Source organism: Hippocampus guttulatus, chromosome 21 (genome assembly GCF_054856545.1).
Source record: "Hippocampus guttulatus isolate MCC_2025c chromosome 21, RoL_Hgut_1.0, whole genome shotgun sequence".
Lineage (NCBI taxonomy): Eukaryota > Metazoa > Chordata > Actinopteri > Syngnathiformes > Syngnathidae > Hippocampus > Hippocampus guttulatus.
The window spans coordinates 7,331,461-7,353,484 of NC_141281.1; the positions used below are offsets into that span (position 1 = coordinate 7,331,461).

At 45.4% G+C, this 22,024-nt stretch overlaps 2 protein-coding genes across 5 annotated transcripts in view; one reads left to right on the plus strand and one right to left on the minus strand.

The window, feature by feature from the left end:
- Positions 1–683: 683 nt before the first annotated feature.
- Positions 684–10,432, minus strand: nfx1 (nuclear transcription factor, X-box binding 1). Its single transcript, XM_086102421.1, has 23 exons — positions 10,163–10,432; positions 8,529–9,224; positions 7,112–7,273; positions 6,734–6,811; positions 6,554–6,659; positions 6,089–6,160; positions 5,862–6,001; positions 5,519–5,618; positions 5,226–5,443; positions 4,703–4,800; positions 4,596–4,626; positions 4,428–4,510; positions 3,892–4,000; positions 3,544–3,663; positions 3,040–3,119; positions 2,703–2,936; positions 2,540–2,613; positions 2,231–2,332; positions 2,018–2,155; positions 1,875–1,941; positions 1,361–1,506; positions 1,009–1,113; positions 684–920 (listed from the first exon to the last, which is right to left on the minus strand). The coding sequence occupies exons 1-23, from the start codon at positions 10,179–10,181 to the stop codon at positions 845–847; spliced, it is 3,054 nt and encodes a 1,017-aa protein (XP_085958547.1). The 5' UTR covers positions 10,182–10,432; the 3' UTR covers positions 684–844.
- Positions 10,433–11,491: 1,059 nt separating this feature from the next.
- asap1b (ArfGAP with SH3 domain, ankyrin repeat and PH domain 1b) overlaps positions 11,492–22,024 on the plus strand; it is a 29,144-nt gene continuing 18,611 nt past the window's right edge. For all 4 annotated transcript variants that reach the window (XM_086101963.1, XM_086101961.1, XM_086101960.1 and 1 more), the window contains exons 1-2: positions 11,492–12,195; positions 20,763–20,835. In XM_086101963.1, coding sequence (XP_085958089.1) covers positions 12,070–12,195; positions 20,763–20,835 — 199 coding nt within the window. In that variant the 5' untranslated portion in view covers positions 11,492–12,069. The remainder of the gene's footprint in view (positions 12,196–20,762; positions 20,836–22,024) is intronic.

Genomic DNA, 22,024 nt, shown 5'->3' on the forward strand with positions numbered 1-22,024 from the left:
GCTCTTGTATCCAACATTGCCCTTGCTACTTCAAGCAGAAAAACAAAAGACAGTTGAATTATAGGTCTTATTTTGAAAAAAAAAAACCATCTACTCATTCATGGCAATTGAGGACATTTTCCTCCAAATCAGGGTAACTGTGTCGGAAGGTAAAGTTTTGTATGTATGCCTCCCACTTTTGGAGTGAACAAATCACGTGATATGGTTAAGTGGGAATGTATGGCTGCCAATCTGGATTTCTTGATGACGTGACTGCATGAATTGCTGTTTCACGGCACAGATGGCCAATGACCCACCCCAAGCATACTGCCAAAGTGTGCCAAACAGTGGAATGTTGTGCAATGGCCAAGTCAATCACCTGACCTGACTGAATGAGCACGCATCTCACTTGCTGACCAAGCAAAACTGAAGGGTAAATGCCTCAAGCAACAACAGCCAGCAAGGGAAGACCGTTGCAGCTGGCAGAGCATCACCACGGATGAAATCGGGCGTGTGCTGATGTCGTTTATGCTTTCCACACTTCAGACCGTGAGTTGACACAATGATATAACCAGCTGTGTGAGTCACTCTGCTTTCATGTGTCAAACACACCTTTGTGCAGTTCACTTGTATCCGCCCACCCACTTCCAAAGAGCACTAGGTAAGCAGAAATACTCTGAAAAAATAGGGACGGTAAAAAGTGGGACCGCGACAAGGAGAACTTTTATTTCACGTTTTTATGAAAAGTGCCTCTCCTTGGGGATCGCTTGCATACATTCGCTTGCATGTTAAGATTCAAGACTTGATTCAGGATTCATGCTTGTGGAAGTTCAAAAGCAGCGCTATTTACGATTGCATTCTTTGTTCAGTCCTGGACGTCAAAATAATCAACTACCGGCTCTTCTTTGACCAGCTTGGACCAGGCGGTGGTGCCGGAGGCCCTGCGAGCAGAAGGTTGGGGTGTGGGACAATGTCAATATGTAAAAGGGTAACAAAATGGTGCCCGTTGACAAAAGCACAAGAACTGACCTGCTGCTGGCCTGCTTGACATGAGCGATGGGGACGGGGGCTCTGGTGGTCGTTTCGCGTTCAATCAGTGAGGTGAGTGTCCATTTTGGACACAGCGACTTCCCCCTGAGTACAAGTGAACACACAAGGGAGAGGGCTGGGCATGATGGCCCGAAAAGAAAATCTCTATTCTTTTCATTAAAGTCGCATTTCTGATTTGAATTATTTTTCCCCCTTTGTTTGGAGAAAAATCAAATGACAATGACACAATTCAGAATATCTTTTTTTTTTTTTTTTAAACAAATGGTGAAGTGCAACATAGTGAGGGATGGCGGTAATCACCCGATTAACGTCGCCAAGTTCTCGGGCTTACTTGAGCGCTGTGACGACCACGTTGCGCTTGGGCTCGCTATCGTAGCTGACGCTCTCCACGGCGTAGACCTCGGCCAGCTCGTGGACGATCCTGCGGCGGTCCCTGTTCATGGGTTGGAAGCAGTGGCTCCTCTTTGGCTGCTTGCCCTAAAGACCAACAAAACCCCACTAAATCCTTCAAGTTATGTTTTGGCTGGGATAAACGATCCTTGCGAGAGGCGCCACCTGCAACCTTAAAATAAAAAAAGAAAATGTGGCACATTTCTCAGAGTGGCCAATGAGCAAGGTTCTAATTTAGTTGAGACTATAAAGAGTTCTTGTCACAGAGCGCATGTCTGTTGGAGAATTGAGAGCACCTCAAAATTGCTTACTTGACATGCAAAAAAAAAAGTCCAAATATTTTGGTTCATTTTGTTTTTACAACTGTATACAGGGGTGCCTTCAGATACAAACTATCCATCCATCCATCAAAAAGAATTCAGAAAAAAAAAATTAAGTCCAAACTGCACACACACCTTCGAAACGAGCTCCACAAGATTCTTAATGGCCTCTTCTACACCAGAGACAAACTTCAAGTCTTTTCTGAAAGAGAGGAAATGCAGATTGTGACTTACTTTTATGACGGCGGTCCAAACAAGAGTGCAAACAGGAGACACACCTGGCGTCATCTTTGAGGCTGTTGCTGTACACGGAGTGGGAGCGCGCATGGAAAGGGTCCAAGGAGGGGTCAATCTGCAAGGCCTCAGCCAGGCGCTTGTTCCTCTCCAAAGTGGCGCAGTCCTCGTCGCATTCCAGCCTGAAGAGCAAAAGCGGCCTGGTCAGCGAGTTGCAGGCAGCGCTGGCCTCCTGGCAAACTGACGCCATTTGATACCTGCTTTGTTTGAGCTCCTTCTTGGCGAGCAGTGGGCCAATGTCCAGGGAGTCGCCCGGCTGCATGTCAGACAGCTTGCTGGCCATGGTGATGGCCGTGTACCTGCGACAAGCAAAGCTTTCAACGACCGTTTTTACATTCTGCTGTAAAGTGAATACGGAGGGAGAGACAACGCGACGTGTAATAGAGATTTGCAATCCAAGCGATCAGGCACCTGCTAATCTAAAGGCAGCTACACCTCAATAGAGGAGCCATGTTTGGAAGGTGGACAAAAGACACACTGAATAAAGATTCATATGTTCAACTGACCTCAGATAGGAACTGGCAGCCTCGGTGCACGACACTGTTTCTTTCCGTCGACCGCAATCGCACTCCAGTGCCACCTAAGAATATTAAACAGGAGTAACACCGCGCCCCTGCAATACTCCCCCCCCCCCCCCAAATCAAGCTTCATTGTATTAAAATCTTGTACCTTAGAGGTGCAGGTGGTATTGGGGCAGGCGGTGCCCGTGTGGCAGGGGGCGGCGCAGGGATGGCCGCAGTCGGGGCGGGGAAGGGTGCACGGCTGGCCGCATCCGCCAGCCGCTGCTGAGCAGTCGCCGCGGTGGCAGATTCGCTTGCAGCGGTGCATCTGGCACGGCAGCGACTTGCCGCATGTCAGCCCGCAGGAAATGTCTTGGAGGTGACACGGGATGTTGCTGCGTTGCTTGAAAATAAAAACAACAACAAAAAGAGGTTCACTCTTGACTTGAAAAACAATAACAAAAAAGTGAGGGTATCAGTGTGAGTGAGGGAGATTGCGGCATCACCTCGTGTTTTCCCATGCACCACTTGTCGGTCAGGTAGGTGCAGGGGGGACATTTCTCTTCGCTGTGGCAGTTGTGGAACACTGAAATAACAGAGTTGTTGTTGAATGATTTGGCAAACGCTTCTTCAGTGTGTGGTACGCATGTAGATAATTGGGCCAAATTTGAGCATTTTCCCTCCCTTGCAATCAACGTCAGCAAAGGCCCGATAAGGAAAAGCATTTGCAATCAAAATGTTGCTTCAAGCTTGCTCAATTTCTTCTGCTCATGCACGTCCTCTTCTTCTTCTTTGAATTTCTGAGGAACCTGGATGCTCTGTGGTACTGTACTGTCACTCGCAGGTTAGTCTTGGCACTGCGACAGACAGCTTTGTGTAGCCGCACATTCTAAGAGCAGTAACCAGACAGGGCCATTTTTGCCCCTTTGTCACACCATTTGGGCTGGCTCCCGTTTTAATTTAACGGTCAAGATGTTAAAAAATCCGTAAGCGTGTTGAACACGCTTTACCTGGATGGTCACACTCGTGTCTCCTGGTACACAGGTTCTTGCACTCAGGCGGGCTTGTGCCACACGGGATGGGCGGGTACAACACGGAGGCCCCGCAATAACACGTCAACTCGTCAAAACCTGCAAACACACAAAATAAAAAGGGAAAGAACATAAGTCTGTTTATTATCCGCTATTATTATTTATTCCAACACGAGAGAGATAGACAAAGAAAGAAATGAAAAAAATAAAGAAGAAAGAAAGCAAGGTCGTGGCTCATTACATTCAGACCAAATAGAACCAAATGACCGTCCAAAAAGAAGAAACAAAAAAGGTAAACATGATTAAATATAGCTGTATGTGACTCACTGGATTGCCAACACGGTTCACAGTTGCCACGGTGACATGGCTCCTGGCAGCGGTGCAGGCCACAGTTGAGTTTGTAGCCGCAGATCAGCTGGCACTTGTGATCCACACTCTGCATGAATGGGGGCGGGCGCACAACACGTCAACACATGGAAACAAAATAAAACCACCACAAAACTGAATGAACCGTTCAAAAGTTAAGTGCCAAGCAGTCATCTTGGTACACTGTTGTCGTGGAAGGCCACGGGAAACATTGAGTGGTGGAGAGAAAGGGCTCACGTCCAGAATGGGAAGGTCACAAAATGGCGCCCGTATGCTAACTAGTCACGTTGAGAAGTGAACAAGTGGGCAAAATTCAGAGGGGTTCACCCACAAAATCCATTTCAGAAGTAGGCGACTCATAAAATATTGACTAGTCCAAAAGAAAGATGGCCTTCCGCTGCTTTGTCACTTTGCTTTTCACCGTACAATGTCCCCCTTTTAACTTTGACATTGAAAAGCAAAAAAGCAACGGAAAACAATCCCCAACAACAACTCACCACACAGCACAGCTCGCCGCACTTGTGTCGGCCACAGGTGCGTTTTTTATTGCAGCGCTTTTCACAGGTGAACACCAGCTCATCTGAAATGCAACCGACAAAGGACTGAAATTAACAAGGTGACGAATGAAGTGTCAAGATGCATTCTTCCGGAAGGAATGAGCTCACCCTCTCTTTTGATTGCGGCACACGGCACCTCCTGAAATGAGACATAATGCCAAGTTGGCGCACATAAAACGAGACAGGGGAGCGGTGCCTTTTTTTTTTCCAGTCACCTTTGTCTTGGAGGCACATCTACATCTGATGGTGGAAGTCAGGGAACAAGGCCCACAAGCTCCCTCGTGGCACAGCTTGTCACATTGATGGATCGTGTCTGAAAAAAAACGGGGAGGTACACCAGTTCACTAACTCCTATCTGTATGGGCAATTTTTTAATATTTAAGTTTAAAAAAGAAATTGGAAACATCCTTCCATTAGCAATTCTCAAACGTTTTTTTTTTTACACAAGGCAAGTACCACCTCAAAAAAATACTTGCCACCATTATGGCCAAAAGTACAATCACGTAGGAGGTCTTGTGTTCCTCCAAAAACGAGAAAACGGTTTTATCACTGCAATGAAATGTAAAAAATTAACTAAAATGGGTCAATTGAAACGCATTTGTAATCTGCACCTGTACATTACTAGTAACAGCGCCCCCTGCTGCCTAATATGAAAACGGATCCCTTGATGGAGCCGAGTGGTGAAAAAACAAACACGGGCTGCCATATTAGAGTAGGAATGACTAGCTTGCGTCATACCGTTGGAGCCGCAGGGCAGAGGCATGCCGCACGTCTTCCCGCAGGAGGGGATCGGGTCAGAGCAGCTTTTACGCTCTGGGCAGCCCAACTCCAGGAGCTTGGCTAGCGGCGTTTGACCGCAAGGGCAAGTCTTGACAGTGCTCGGCGAGCGAGGGCACGGCGGACACGAGCCACGGTGGCACGGCTGCTGGCATCGATGAGCTTCGCAGTTTAACATCCTGGGAGAGGAAGGTGGAGCGGTGTTAGTGGATGAAAGGAAACAGGGGAAAACAAAAAAATATGATCAAGCTTACTTTCCACAAGTCTTTTGGCAGGAGAAATTCCCCGAAGCGTCCAATCCCTCACTAGCCGTGCCACAGGGGACCTCGCGAGTGGCGACTCCGCAGTAGCACGCTAGAGCGGGCTCACAAGAGTCGTATTAGGGAAAGTGGGGTCCGAGATAAATCACATTATAAATCGGGAATGGAGAGTGTGGATGCTACTGTATACTTGAGTGCATTTTTGCTACTCTCTCTTCATGCGTCACTATTTAATGCGCAAGTAAACATGCATCACTTCTTTAGTTATTATGTTTTTTATTGCTGTTTTTAAGTGGCCATATGGGCGAGTCCTCTCACTGAGCAGTGTGAGCCTCACCTTGCTGAACTTCGAGCTGGCAGGGCTGACACGGTCCGGCGTGGCACACCTGAGCGCACACGTGTTGGCCACAGTTGAGCGCTGCGCCGCACGCCGTGTCGCAGTGGAGGAGCGACGGCTGGTTGCAGCGCATGGGCTGACTGCGAATAGGCAACAAAATATCAATGAAGAAGGAAAGAATGGTGTAGAAGCACAGGACGTATGGGCACAATGGCTGCGTGCGACACCTTGTTCTTCCACAGACGCAGAATTTGGTCACAAAGGCGGGACACTGCGGACAAGGCCCTGGATGACACAAGCTGAAGGAGACATGGATGGAAGGGGAGAAAAAAAAAAAGTACTTTCATGTGTATTTTTTTCCAATAGCCATCAATGCATTTTTTTTAAATTATGTTTGTCCTCATTCGGGTCGCAGGTGAGCTGCAGCTGATTCCCAGAAGCTTTAACATTAGAGTAATGTAAGTGTAAGAGTGCTGGCACTAAAACTGGAACTAAACCTCAATTTAGACCAACATTGATCTGAAAGTAGCAATGTGACATGGCAGCCATCTTGGTGGAACTTTCAAAAAAAAAATAATAATAAATAAAACATGGCGAGTGACTTTGTTTGAAACGTCACGATAAATTTGACACATCCAGCGCGCATCGTTCCTACAGAATGGGTTTGCAGTGTCTGTCAGGTGTTGGCTCACATGTTACAAGGGTGGTTGCAGTCCGCGCTGCTCCTCCTCTTGCCACACATGTCGCCGCAGCTGTGGGGGATCTCGCTGCGCTGCCATTCAGGATTGGTCACTTTGCCTATCGGCAGAGAAAGCTTTCGCTGTGTGACAAACCTTGCGCGTGATGGCGACTTTGAAGGATCAAAGACTCACCGCAGAAGCAAGTGTAGGAGGCTGGGTGTTTAAGTGCAACATTCTGGCAGGCGGGACAACGCCAACCGTCAGCTGAATCTGACCAAGATAAGATACAACAACAGAGCAACAGTGATGGAGGGAGGGAAAAAAAACAAAACACAGCAGCACATTTCAACAGTGCTGTTTTTTTATTGCTATTGTGGCGATTAAAAAACACAAAAAAAGAGGGAGGCAGTGGCGTATAATAGAATCATGAGGTTACTAAGAAAGAATGGAATTCAAAAACAAAACAAACAAAAAAAAAGACTCCCGCCTTAAGCCAAACAGACAGCAGCTAGTACAAGTAAGTCTAAAGCAAAGCGGCGTGAGTTTGTGCTGTTGTTGGTGAAGCCGTACCGTCTGCCTGGGAGGCGGGCGAACGGGCCCATTTCTTGATGCAGTTGAGGTGGAAGACGTGGAAGCAGCTGTGGCAGCTCCACACGGGCGCCATCAGACGGATGACGTCGCAGCACACCATGCACTCGTACTTCTCCGACGACAGCTGTTCGATCAGACACCCTGAAAGAACGCCAAGGACCAGCGTCACTTGCTTGCGGGGCCCCGTCGGCAAATGTCAAACAGGCTAACCCACACGTCAAACTTTGCTCTGAGAGCCAAATTGCATTTCCAAATCTGAAGGATGTGCCAAACCAAGTTGAAACATGGATAGAAATTGGTTTGCAACAATTCATGCTAGTCTATCATTCATCGTTACCGTAATCATAATTCATCTACAGTGGTATAAAAATACATATCGTTTTCATTGGATGGAATTGTTTTTTTTTAACTCATCATTCATGCTAATTTCAAAATGCTATTATCCATAAAATCATCAAACCAATTATTCAATAAAATCAATACAAAGTACGGTTGTTGTCTTTTAATAATACTTTTATATGCTATATAAACTTTTATTTTAATATTTAAATTATGAACTAATTGAACAATAATTACTTAACCGATTGTTTTATATCTTTTTTTACATTTTTTTAAAATGTTACATTTATTTCACTCTGAAGCAACTGGAGTTTATTTGAAAAAGTATCAATAGCAATTAAATACGATAATCAAATATATTTTAGGTAGGTTTTTTTTTTTACTAAAAATGTTTCATGCTTATTTTAAAAACTATTATTAATTAACTACAATGAATTGATTAAATAGGGCGGCCCGGTAGTCCAGTGGTTAGCACGTCGGCTTCACAGTGCAGAGGTACTGGGTTCGATTCCAGCTCCGGCCTCCCTGTGTGGAGTTTGCATGTTCTCCCCGGGCCTGCGTGGGTTTTCTCCGGGTGCTCCGGTTTCCTCCCACATTCCAAAAACATGCATGTCAGGCTGATTGGACGCTCTAAATTGTCCCTAGGTGTGAGTGTGGGCGTGGATGGTTGTTCGTCTGTGTGCCCTGCGATTGGCTGGCAACTGATTCAGGGTGTCCCCCGCCTACTGCCCGGAGATGGCTGGGATAGGCTCCAGCACCCCCCGCGACCCTAGTGAGGATCAAGCGGTTCGGAAAATGGATGGATGTATGAATTGATTAAATCTTTAATAATCTTTAAAAATTTGTTTCAAAAATATTTTTATGTAAAAGTTTATTTGAATAATAAAATTACTATGCACATTTGTCACTTGAATAATTACAATTTGAAATAAGGTACTTATAATAATTTTTTAAAATATAAATATTTTATGGAGCTCGATCAATCATCAAAAAATGATGACACAATTTAAGGGCAATAAGGCATGTTGGTGGACCAGATGCAAGACGTTTGGGTAACCTGTTTGCGTTTGGTTGTTTTGTGGCATATTGCGGTTGCGCACGCTCCTCTGGCCTCTGTGACGGTCACCCGGCTGTCGATTGGTGCGGTTGTCATGGCGACAGGCCGCCCTATCCGAGTCCCTGTCGGCCCGTGCTGACACTTTGGAAGGTTTGATGGGTCCTTGTCGCTGCTTCTGTTCGAGCTGCTTCTTTCGATGATCTCCGCAGGGGTCCGGACCAGTTGCCATGGCCCACCAGCTCCTTGCTTGTTCTTCTGCCGCGTCGTCATCTGGCATCCGACGCCCAACGTCGCTGTTCTTTTCCCTTAAATGAGTGTTATCTCGTCGCCTAGGATTCTCATGCCTCAACTTCCCTGGTTCCAAATTTCTGCTGCCACCACCGTCGTTATCTCTCCACCAGTTCGTCCACTCGGGTCCGTGGTTTGACTGGTCCCCAGTAAAAGCTCTTTGACCGCGCCTACCGCCTCGAAATCCGTCCCGGCGGCCTCGCCCTCGCCTGCTGCTGCCCTCCTGGTCCTGTTGGCGATGGGTGTCCTGAGAGGTTGCGTGTTGGAAGTCATGTTGAGGGCGGCCATGTTGCTGGGAGGGAGCACTCGAGCGTCGCTCGCCACTGAATTTCGACTGATCGCGTCTGGACTTGTAGTTGCTTGGCTTTTTAGGATGCGATGCACCCTCTGGATTGAGGTCCGCTGGCTCTACAAACACAGCAGTGACAGTGCTAAATACTGTCCACACAAAATATAAGAAATGCCATAGCCTCACATTTGAGCGACCGAGTCCTGGCGCAAATAAAGTGTAACAAATGTTAATCATTTCAACCAGTGATTCTCCAAGTGAGTTATGTGGGCTCCATTTGGTGGTAGTTCAAAAAAATAATAATCTCTGCCTATGTGCAATTCAGTTGTATTTAACTTTGTAACTCAACACGTTCCCGCTTCATTTTTTTTTATTCAAATGTTCGCTTTTGAACATTTACTAGGAACAATTTTCATGTTAACTATGTGCGATACATTTTTATTGAATCATTATTTAACAATACATTACATCCTTATGCCTACTGCACTCCTGTCATTGTGGTGGTACTTGGAGGGCTAAATAAATTTTGGGGAGCTCGTTCTTATGTTGAGAGAAAAATCAGGTGGAGCTAACTGCTTACAAAGAGTCATAACTTATATTTGTCACGGGAAAATCATAGATACATCACTGACATCATCATTAAATGGTCTGTCTGATGATGTGGGTGTCTTGTAAATTAAGCTTTTTATACACACATATCAGCATTTACAGAAATAGGTGGAGGAGTAAAAACGATTAAGTAGGATGTTTGAATTTACCCTTGAAGATAAAGTCAATTTGCATGGTATGTCAGCTTTACAATAAAAAGCACCAAAGGGGAGCGATTTCAAAGTTGGTGGACAAGTGTTCAAATAACCTAGCAGCTTACTACAGCTAAAACTAGTATAACACGAGTAAATTAAAACGTCACAGCCGCTTCGTAACATTGCCTAAAAAACAAACTACAGGCTAACTTTGACGATCTAACGTGACATAGAGGGCCAATTAGTCGTTCATACGGAGAAAGTCTTCTTAAGGGAACGACTGGATAAATTGAGACTTAATTCAAATAATTTACCTGAGGAGCCTTCAGCCATTCAGTCGGCTGTTTAGTAGCTCTCCTTCGCGAAAGGTTGTCGTGTCCGTTTACTACAAGTCACAAGCGTCGACCAGCAAACCAAGACGATTGTTTTGTCTCAAATACGTCTGATGGTTTATTAAATGGCGTACTCCCAAAAGACACAAATGTCTCTCCCCGGTTTCGTCGCACTTGCTTTCTTCAGTTTTTTTTCTGACCATGTTAGCTTGGCCGCTCGGCGCATATGCGCCAAAGGTCGGCCATGTTTGATGGCTGACTACGGCGAGTACAGTAGGGTCAAAATACAAAATACGTGCCAGTACTGTATTTGCGGTGCGCCTTACTACGGATATCACAGTACAGCCACCAGTCAGTCGACCGTCCTTGGTGTATAGCCTCCCATAGTGCGTCACATAGCTGAATTTCATTCATAGTTTGAATATTTATTTTATTATTATTTTGTCAATGTGTACCCTGCCTTCTGCCCAAAGACAGCTGGGACAGTCTCCAGGTCGACCGAGACACTCGTGAGGAGAATAGATCGGTGGATACATTTAATCAGTATTAGCAATGTACTCTACAAGCCACAAGATGGCGCTTGGTGGGCTATTCGTGCTTTTGAAAGTCAAATAAGATAGTGGGAGAAAAAACAAATATGTCGCCACATTTGCAATGCTTACGTGTATGACGTGTGATGACGCTTTTTAAATGCACACTAAAGGCATGCTTTTAGTGTCTAAATCCTCGAATGGATAGAAAGTAAATCATGTTCTGGGTTTTCTCCGTTATAACCAAAATCAATGCATTACTTGAATTTTAAAAAACGTATTCCTCGGAGTGTGTAAAAATCACCGTACAGAACGCGTTTGTGCTTAAGACTCAGGCCTGGCAAACGTTGAGCAGCAGCAGCAGCAGCATTCGCTGCAGTCACATGACGCATGCGCAGTGTCACTTCGGTCAACTTGTGGAAACCGGGAATGTGGGTCAGATACCCTAAATAAGCACACGACCGTGGGCATGCACGTTGATGCTTTCACAAAATAAAATACAGCAAGAAAAAGTCGATAATGGGGGCGGCTTAGACATAGCTGACCTTGAATTCCATCGTCTATTTGTCATTGTATGGGGACAAACATGACAGAACGACATTAGCAAACGACACAGACGACATGCTAGTCTGCCTTGTCGTTTGCGCATACGTTTGCTTTGTAACACAGGTTTTATTTTGAAACCCAGTAACAGGAAGCAGCTGTCTATGACTCCCGCTAGCTTAGCTACTGCTTCCTCCTCCTCCGCCTCCTCCTCCTCCTCCTTCTCAGTGCAGCTTGGAGAGCGAGCGAGCAAGAGTGGCGGCGGTGGATGAGTCGACGGCACGAAAACCTTTCTCCTACCCTTCAAAAAGCACCTAAAAAGCAGCCGAGGAAGGCCGTACCGGAGCCCGCGTCAGTTGGGTGATGACATTTGCGCACCATGGACTACGATAGAGAGGCGGTTTAGCGTGAACTGCTGACGGTTGCTGGACGATTTCGTAAACTGGGCTCGTTTTGGAACATCTGTATAGCAAAATGTGGCCATCCGCTGTCCTTCCTCCGGGGTCGACTTAGACGCTCGATTTAGACGTTTGCACGCTCCCCATTTCGTCTCAAAATCCAGCTAATCCCCCCTCTCGCTCCCCGGGGAGCAGTGAAGTCATCCGAGAGGGAAAAACGGGGTTTAATCATCTCCGTAGCGACAAGGAAAATCCGCTTTCTCTCCCCTCCCTCCCTCACTCGGACTCGCCCTGCCCCCCGCCCCACCCGCGTTTACATGCTGTGTTCCCTCTAAGTGCTCTCTCCTCGACACCCCCTGTCCCCCCTTCCCCTTCCCCACCTTCGAGCCACCCAACTGGCCATTATCTGCCGTCGAGGATGCCGGATCAGATCTCAGTAACCGAGTTCCTCTCGGAGACGACCGAGGATTACAATTCGCCCACCACGTCCAGCTTCACCACCCGGCTGCAGAGCTGCAGGAACACCGTCAGCGTCCTGGAGGAGGTGAGGACAGCGCCAGCAGCACCACACGATGCATCCATGCATGCATGCAAGGAAAAAAAAAGCTTTTACACTTTGAGCTGAGGGCACCTGTAGGCTATGTCAATGCATTTACTTCATCGCATCGAAACAGAAACGGGCCCTTTCTTTCTTGTGACAACATGAATACCCCGAGCTCTCTGGCTTTCTATCTGAAGGTGAACTTGTGTGTCCTTCTGCTGCTTTTCTTGTTGTCACATCAGAGCGAGCACTCTAAAGAGACGGCTTAGGCAACTGGGATGGAGGATGTGGCGGTTATGTAAGATGTGCAGCTTCAGTGCACATCGCTGCCAGGCCTCAGGGCTCGGCGTCGTCCGTTTCGTGGTCAAACTGTGTCCGTTCTTGCCGTCACAGACAAAATACAAATGCTCATTTCCTTCATGTTGACAGCATCCTTAATCCTGGTGTTTTAAGTTGTATGGTTTTCATTTTAAGGGAACGACTGGATAAAATGAGACTAAATGTACCTAGTTTGAAGTGGCCATTTGAAGGACTGTCTTTTTTTTTTTTTTTTTTTAGAAATGATGAATAATTGCAAATGCAGTTCCCACAATTTAAGTTCCACAAGATCTCTAAATGATTTATTGATTATCTAAATCGTTGTTGATTGATTTGAAAATCTATTAGTTGTTGCCCCTAAAATAAATAAATATTAAAACTAATGCTAGCCAAGTTTTTTGTGTGACTTTCAAAATCGCATTTCCCAGCAAGTAGCTAGCTAGCAGCTACTTAAAATTGTTAATTCTGTGGCTACACACCAAAGAAAAAGCAAAAATGCGCTAGCCAAACTATGAACGATGACAGCAGCATACCTTGTTTATGATGTTGTTGATGCTGTGTCATTTTCTATCACATCCTGGTTGAGTAATCAGGTCAGGCAGGCCAGTTCTCAACCACTCCACCCCCCGTGTTTCCCACCTCAGGACTCCTGTCGTGGCATCCCGATAAAATGGTGCATTAAACTTGGGAAATGCTCGCAGACACACACACACACACACACTTAGTCTTGGCTCCAATGTCTAAACGTGACCTCATTTCCAAATGTAAAACACGAAACTCGTTGCCGACCTGAGTGCCTCCAGCCTCCCAGGCGTTTGCTGCAGTCCCTTTGAAGAATATTTTCAGCTTTGGTCAGAATAAATGCAATTTCAGTCTCTGTTGTTGCTATGGGAAACAATGCCAAGTGAATTCATCAAATTGAAGCCACCCCGAAGCCTTTCACTAATGCTCTAGTCACTGTTTTAAAGGGCAACTACACATCAAAAATGTTTCAAGCAATGGTACGTTGTATGCGCCAACACTCATCCAAACACGATGGTACTCTGATTAATATTGCCTTTGATGAATCAACACATCACAATATTCCCCTTCCCAAGTCATCAAATTCCCCGCATCATTTCATCTCCTGGCCAGTGTTGGCCTACATGGAATCATGTAGCAGCTATCAGAGGAAGGGGAGCGAAGCATCAAAAGTGTTGTACATGAACTTTCGGTGGGGAAAAAAATTCTGCCCTAAAAAAATCCAGATGGGCTCACTAGTAGTAAATTGTCGAGGCTGAATACTTTCTTGGAATAAGTGTCGCAAAACATGCACGTCTTGCATCTTTTGGAAAAAGTGTCAGTCCGCCTGTCCGCTGGCGGTGGTAATGAGGAAAAAGGTGCCGTGGTGAATCACCTCCCTGACACTAAACGAAAAACATCTGTAGGGAGAGGAGCAGCAGCCAAGTCCTCCAGTATCTGCGATGGAATTTTTGTTCTTGGTTGCAGAGATCACATGACGGTGAAGACCATTCAACTGTTCGACATTCACACTCATTTTTTGTTGTTGTTGTGTTGACAAAATAAATGATGCAAAGGTAGAGTGTGAATATTTCAGGAGCGAAACCTGAGGCTGAAAGCTGACCATAGGCTGACTCATGGTTATTTTCATTGCTATTCATTATTGATTGGTCACCGCAATCTGCTGACGGATCAGGATGTGCTAATGGTATGCGAATGTTAGCCTCCATCTCGCTGCCAATCTACTTGTACGTCTGTCGCAAACTTGCTTTGACTACAGAAATTAAACTTTTTGACAGACTGTCATTTTTGGCAAATCTTGCCAGTAGCCAGAGTGCCGGAAAATTGTGCCTTTATGCTCCAAAACAACGTGGATTTGTCAAGCAGGCTTTCAAGATGTTTGACCGCGACAGACAGGCATTAATGTTGAAATGCCAAGCTAATCATGGTAGCGTCGAGTACAGTGAGGGACAAGACGAGACAAGCTCAAATGTGTTCGTGTGCTTTTTTTCCGAGTGCAGCGTCAGAACGCTCCACAGGCAAGTCTTGACCCACTTTTGCTTTTTATCCCCGTGGACAAAGCAAAGCTGCGCAGATGATGCTATGTGGTCAGGAAGGAGTCGACGCAAAATGGTGGGCAACTTGTTTTTCCCCATTCATTTTTGCACATTCATGTAATGGCACTACTTTTAGTCATAGGCAACAAGGGAAGCCCTCCTTTGATACGGTGTCACGTGGGCCGCACCGGTAATAATGTTGACTTTTCACAGTCTTCCCATTCAAGCGTGACTGGGCTTGACCCTTTTAGTTTAGTTTTTTTTTTTTCTTTCACAACAGCTTTTTCAATGGAAGCTGCTACTGAAAAGGATGCGGCGCTGAATGAGGAGTTTTGTTCCGAGTCACTGTGTCTTTAGTTTCCCCAGAAAGAGTCCTTGCCTGACGGTTAAACACAAACAACAAAAAACATTGCGCAAAATATCCACGTTTGTCACAGTTTTATCTATCTTTGTCCAAACAAGGCTGTCATTTGAAAAGGGAAGCTATTGATTACGTTCACCATCAATAGTTTGTCTACTTTACAGGAAAGTGAAGCATTAGTAGTAGCCCATCTTTTTTATAGAACGGGAAGGCCTCAATAGCTTGTCTTTTTACGAAAGAGCAAAATTAATAGATCCACCTCGTTAGCTAGTGCGGCTAAATTTTGCAATTAAACCAGTAATCATGACCTCCATGGCGACAAATAAGATCCACATCTGATAAGCATCATTCTCACAAAGGGATTAGGAGGAAAAACAGGAAACATGTTAATTGCTAAGCTAAACTAAGATTTATACAAAATAATTTAAAACCGAAATTAAGTGCTTGGGTGATCCATGTACACTTTTCACCAACGCCTTGCTGGAACCGCGTTCAAGCAGAGCATCTCCAACTTCTGAGGTCTGCACAATCAAACGTAGCTCCTCAAAATTTGAAAAATGTTCCTCAAATTAAGTCATTGATTAGCAAAACTGCTCAGTCAAGAATAAAAAAAGTATTTACATTACTGGGAAAGGCCCTCATTCCTCTACTGTGCGTTGTGGCCATGTGTCATCATAAACACAGCCAAAGCGATGTTGACGTCGTCTACCGGAAAGCCCTCGGGACGGCCAATGGTCATGTGCTGTCACGTGTGGCGGTGTCCCGTCCATCCAAACAATGCAGGCATAGTTCTCCGCTGCACTACCAACTTGTACGAGGCAACCATGCGGGCGCGATCGCTACAAACAAAAAAATCTGTATATATAAATAGGTAGCAATGATGCTCATGGCTTACATGTTCATTCAATATTCTTTTTCCACCTGTCAGCAAGATGCTCGTATTAGCTAATTCTATGTTTGTGGATGTCAAAAAGAACGAGAGAACAAGGATGCTCGCACTTTGTGCTGCATGCTTTTGCACAACGCCATACAACTATGGCAAGGGAACTTGGAATAACCTTTCCCAGGTTAAAATTGTATTGTATTCCATGTTATAAGTTCTGTATTCATAGCACACATTTTGACATTGAAAATAAAGCTCATGAAAAGCAATTGTGAAATGAGCAAGTTGCAATTTATATTCAATGTCCATGCATTGCAGAGCTCAGGTAACGACCAGTCATGACACAACTATATTTAGAGTTTGGTCATTTTGCCACGAAATTTCGACTAAAAATGACAGTACAGTTGCTCGGGGCTAAGATAACAACTCATCATGTCTCAGCTTCAGAGAACAGGTGAACTGTGATTGGTCATTACCTGAGCCATGGGCAACTCTGATGTCATTTTCAGTTGACAGAAAGTGGGAAAATGGCCGCCCCCTGAAATTGCGAAAAGCGTGTTGGTTTTCCTGCTTTATGCATATTCCACAAGAGAATGATGTGTTTAGACTAGCGGAGGCGGATAGAACATATTATTGTCAAGAACAGTTTTGACTTGACTCCCTGTTGAAAAATGGGTTCATCTCAGCCACAGCGGAACAGTAGGGCTTGTTGAAGAGCCTTCTGGGTGCGTGCGTGTAGGAGTGAGAAGGCTCACATCCAGACAGATGCCAACACTGACCTACTCTTTCTCACTTTAATCTGGCCAAGAGCAGAGTGGGGGGATCATTGGGTGCCAACGGGTCAGAAGGGGGTGATGGGGCAGTCCACCGGCGCCTAACAGCCCCCGGTGATATACGCAGTGCAGCTGTGGTGACGGTTTGCCAGCAGCTGTGGCACGCTGGCCGATTATCAGATTTCGGCCTCGGATGGCAAACGAGAGGCCTTATTTTTTTAAACGAATTGGTATTTATTTTTAAATAATTCTGATATTTCCAACTTTGTTGAGTACTCATCCCAGAATTATTAATGGAATAACTTCCTTTGAGACTGAATGGATCCTTCCCTGACACGTCCTGTTTAGAAAACGACATGACTTGACTGAAACCATTTTTTCATTTTGCTTTGTGATTTCCGGAATCACATGTTGCTTAAGTTGCAAATGTAAAGATGCGGCCACCATCTTGTCTTCATCTTCCTCCTTGTCCTCCTCCCTGACAATGAGCGGCGCTAACGCTAACCTCAAGTGCAAGCCTGCAGGTCCGGCAGACGATGCTCCGCTCTGACGGGCCGGCTGCCCTGCTGTTGCCTGGGGGGATCAACAGTACTTGCGTCTCTCTTTTGCTACTAGTTGTTGAAGGTGCTTGGCCTCGGCCCACGCGTGGGTCCAAGCGTACAGCAAAGATTCGAACGGCGTCCAAATTTGAAAGCAAGCTTGGCTGGGAACTTCCACCCACATGCGTGATATGAGCGTAGGCACACTTGATTATTTTTGAATGAGTTTTATGACATTATTATTATTACTTTTGTGTTGGTGGGAGCGGTTGAGGTTTGGATATTCACTATGCCGACTGACTGGATTAATGATCAGTGTTGCCCTTGAGTTTTTTTTATTTTTTATTTTGGGTTTGTTGCATTTCCTGCCATTCCTCCCACCATTTTCCCGTTGTAACAGAACAATCTAACAGCTGCTGTTACATGAGTAACGGCTTCCTGACAGGTGTAAAACCAACAAAAAAAATAGCATTTGGTATCCCGTGCTTCACCTTGTGTGGGTGTGATGGGGAAAACATGGCTCGGTGAATAGATGCAAGCGTCACAAGCCAAACCGCAGATGGCTTCTGCTTAAAACAAGCAATTAGAATCCTGGAATGCACCCAAGATGTTTTCGCCTGTGAGTGTTTGTGCCGTCTGACCTCAGCAGCTCCATGCTCTTATTTTCCCCAGTGTTGAGAGAGAGAGAGAGAGAGAGAGAGAGAGAGAGAGAGAGAGAGAGAGAGAGAGATGAGTTTTTGCTTCCTGCCAATGGAAACGCTTCCCCACCCTTCCTGCTTGAGTCATTCTGTCAGAGAGATTCCACGGCTAAACCGACGAATGGGCTGAATCAGTTCTCAGACTTGACTTAAGTCTTGCTGTTGAGTAGCAACGTGTTAGCGCCTACTTTGAGATGCGAATCCTGCTATGAAAAAGATATTTATGCTTGAAGGATATAAAGTCGAAAACAAAACGTGCCTCGCGAGATACCGGTCTGAACCGTAATATCACGGCATGGCGGAAAGATCGCGGCGCTGACGATGACCTGATGGAAAATGGATACGATCGCAGTCCATTCAATTTCTGTGTAACCTTACATAACTGTGCACCCAAATAATTCCTAATTTGTGGGTTAGCATTTCGGGATTTGGGGTTAAGGATCCTCGATTTACAAGTAAAGTTCCCAGTTCCTGGTAAAAGCTAGCAGTTCCAGGCTAAATTCTTAATTCTGGGCAAAAGTTCCTTGTTTCTGCAGTTCAAATGTGTCCTCAAATCACTTCCTGATTTTGGCACTCTTCAACAGCGCCAACTTCTCACGAAATGGCCTCATGATGTCTCATCTTGCTTTTAGCAGAAGCAAATGTCGTTGGCATTAAAAGTAACGGCCGAGCGAGATGTGTTTTTATCCTGGCTTACGGGGGAAGTCCTTTCTTCTCTGTGCCCTTTCCTGTTTTCCACAGCTTCATGGCTATAATTAGAATATTTGCGCTTCTCCAAACGTGTGTGCCGGGATGCTCAAAGACTTGAAAACAGTCGAAGTCTTGACGACAAAGGAGGGAAAAAACCCCCAGCTGGCCTTGTTGGCCGTCGCATCCTCCAGCAAACTCTGAGCTAAAGAATTTTGTGCCACAGTGTGAGGTGACCATGTCCCGTCTCCATGGCAATGGCCAGATGAAGGAATTGGTCTAAAAAGCACCAGATCGACACAACACCTTGATGTTGAGCGTTTAGTGTCATTTTGACAGAGCGTGGGCAACCCGTGTGGGACACAGACGAGCCTGACCGCTTCACGCTTCACAAAGGACGGCTGCATGGGAAATGCTCGGCCTGCTGAGGGGGGATAAGGCCTGATGCAGGAAGCGTGAAGCGGAGACGACCTCGCCATCGTTTGTGCCCACTCAGGGGTTCCTGTGACTCTGACCTCCTTGTCATGGACCGCAGTGGTCCATTTTCAGCAGTTACTGCTTGCTGAGTTAAGCAAGCCCTGGAACAGAATCTGTGTCCGTGATATTTTGTTTTGAGACAATCGGAGCACACCCCACACAAGACGACCAAACCTGTTAAATGCCTTCTTTTTGGATCTTCACATGTTAGGCATGTCACAGACATACATTTTTTTTAAAGATTTGAAAAATCATTACATGTATGCGTGTACCGGGTTGAACAATGAGCTGAGGATTTATGCCTGCTCTCATGTTTTGGGTTGTCTTTTATGTCCTTCTGACTGCAATAACGACGCCCTGTCTTTCATCTGCTACGTGTGGCAGCGGAATTTCACACAAAGTTCACAGCTCTGTTAAAGTCCCGCCTACAATTTCCGTTTGTGGTGAGGGGAACTGAACCAGGAAATGTGGTTTTGTCATCCCTCCCAGGTAGATCTCTGTAGGATCATCTTATCTATTGCTCTTACTCGACAGACCTCCATTTAAAATTCTTCTGGCACCGCCAGGTTGACACACATAAATGGACTTCCCTCACGGGACAAAAAAAGCATGCGGACTACTTTACTTCTTTGCTGCTCAGTAAGTCGTCGTAGAAGGGTCATCGTCATCACTGCTTCCACTCATCTTCGAATGTTCCCATCAGTTGCAAAAATTCCTTTAGACGGTGTTCAGAGAGAGAGAGAGGGAGAGCGAGGGTCAAGTTTTGGACAGACAGTGTGGTGTCAGGACATTGCTGCCTCATGGATTCTCTTACTGTTACATCTAAGCACAAATGCTCACATTACAACTAAAGAGACTATAAAGACACAGTTTTAACTGACGTGTCTGCGTCATTTAACATGAACAATGCTTGATTATGGTGTCATGCTGTAGAGATGATCTTACATGTAGCCCATAGAGGCATTTCAAATATTTGAAGCAGCTCTTGCTGCATTGCAACGTGGCTGAAATCCACAACAATAAACACAATTTTTTTTGAATGAGGGAAGCTTTGCCGCTTACATTTTTACGCAGAATAATCTCAGCCTGGCTCACCCGCTCGGCCATGTGGGTTGCGCGTTAATGAAATTGTCGACCGCTCCGAGGGTTTTTCAATTCCCTTTCAGGGGCAAATTGATTTGGCAAGTGAATTGAGTTACAAGATGGAATTCAGTTCAAACGTCAAGCCGCCACTATGCCGCCTAAGCGTTTGGTGCTATATCTTCCCTTGGGGGGGGCCTGTACGCACCACCATCCGGCCTGACAGATGAGGGCTAAACAGTGTGGGTCGGCGGAAAGAGCAAAGGGAAGGGCCCTGCGGCGACAAAATACTGCTGAGATGATTGCGGACGAGCCATGTAAAAACGTCCAGGGAAGGCCATGGGTGGCTTCATGATCTTGTGTAGTCCAATTAGCCTGCTGGTCCGTGTGTGTGTGTGTGCGTGTGCGCGCTTTGCTCTTAACTGAACCTTGGTGCCTCGCCACTTTGCTGATGTTTGTCATTACTTACGAGTTACCGTGGCTGTGACCTCTTGGCACCTTTGCCATGAATTATATGCACAGGAAACAGAGAAAATGACATTTGCGGACAGCATTTCTGAAAGATTTCAGAGTAATAAGTCTCCTCATTGTTGTGGCCGTGTTCTCATTGATTGATTGGGAATGTGAATGGCGGCAATGCGGAAACTATGAGTTATTTGTTGCACTATGATAACCATTTATCCTCTCTTTTCCTCAGGCGCTTGACCAGGACCGAACCTCTCTGCAGAAGGTGAAGAAATCCGTCAAAGCCATCTACAATTCAGGACAAGGTAAGACCAAGTCCAAGCTGTCTTGTCCAACTAAAACCCTGTGTAATGTTGAATTGTTGTTATTTTGTCGAGGTCTAGCAGTCTTCCCTTGATATATTGCGGTTCAGTCATTGCAGATTTTTTTTTTTTAAACCAAGCTACGTTTTTGGACTACTGTTTCACCTCTTAGTAACTCATAGTGTCAAATCCAGCCATGAAATCACTCTAATTAAACCTTTTTTTTGGTCTCCATTGTCTTCTGTGGGACAGGTGGAATTTTGTGTATTTATCCAGGCGCTCAACATCTGAGTTTCTTTTGCTCATCACCACAACATGAATCCCAATTTTCCACTCTGGACATTTCCTCCTGTCGCTCCATCCTTCCTAAATTGGCAGTTCCAGATGTCGAAAGTTTACTTTAAAACTCACGAATGCAGGAAAACTATGAAAAGTGAAACATTTGGAAGACAGCTGTGCTACATTCAGGTTACTTGGAGGCGCTTTAGTCACCAGGTCATGACATTTACTTACATCCTCTTTTCAGTTTCAGAACAAGCCACGAATGTTTTGGGTTTTTTTTTTTTTTTTTTTTTTTGGTTTCAGGTGATTAAGTAATAACAAAACTTAAGTTACTTTCACCTTTTTTTTCCGTGCCGCTACCCGCTAGAAAGTGACTCCGCAGCTACTTAAAGACCAGACATGAAGAAATGCCCATGTCAGCATACTGTATTGACTGAGGAGTTAATTTTGTTTCTGAAATCAATGAAACAAGATAGTATGGTTGCCCAATGTGTTAGCATGTTAGCTTTAGCCTTTGGCCATAGAATCGAGAATGGCCAGAAAGCTACACAAATGCTTGCAGAGTCCACAAATTACTCAGACACGACGGAAACTAACATGTTTGTTTATTGCCTATCCAGGGAGTCAGAACCCAAAAATATGCACATTTGTTGCCAGTGTGTATCAAATAGTTAGCTTTTGTCTTGTTGCTAAGTAGCTAGCACTGGATAGGTTAGAACATCTTGTGAAACTATGCTAAATTAGCATAGGTTTTGAAGATGATTTGAAGGTTTTGGAACACTAACCAGTGCCATTGCCACTAACCAGAAAATGACTCCACAACTAAGGGGATCAAACAGAAACAAACATCTATGTTTGTTTATCAACTGTCCATACAGGCCAGTGACAAAAACAGACAAAACTAAACCTC

Bases quoted from the DNA above. Each gene is read 5' to 3' on its own strand.
- nfx1 (XM_086102421.1), bottom strand. The intron at 6,812-7,111 runs GTACGGCTTCAC...TATCTTGGTCAG, and splicing joins GCCCGCCTCCCAGGCAGACG to ATTCAGCTGACGGTTGGCGT. The intron at 4,511-4,595 runs GTGAGCTCATTC...GTTGCATTTCAG, and splicing joins TGCCGCAATCAAAAGAGAGG to ATGAGCTGGTGTTCACCTGT.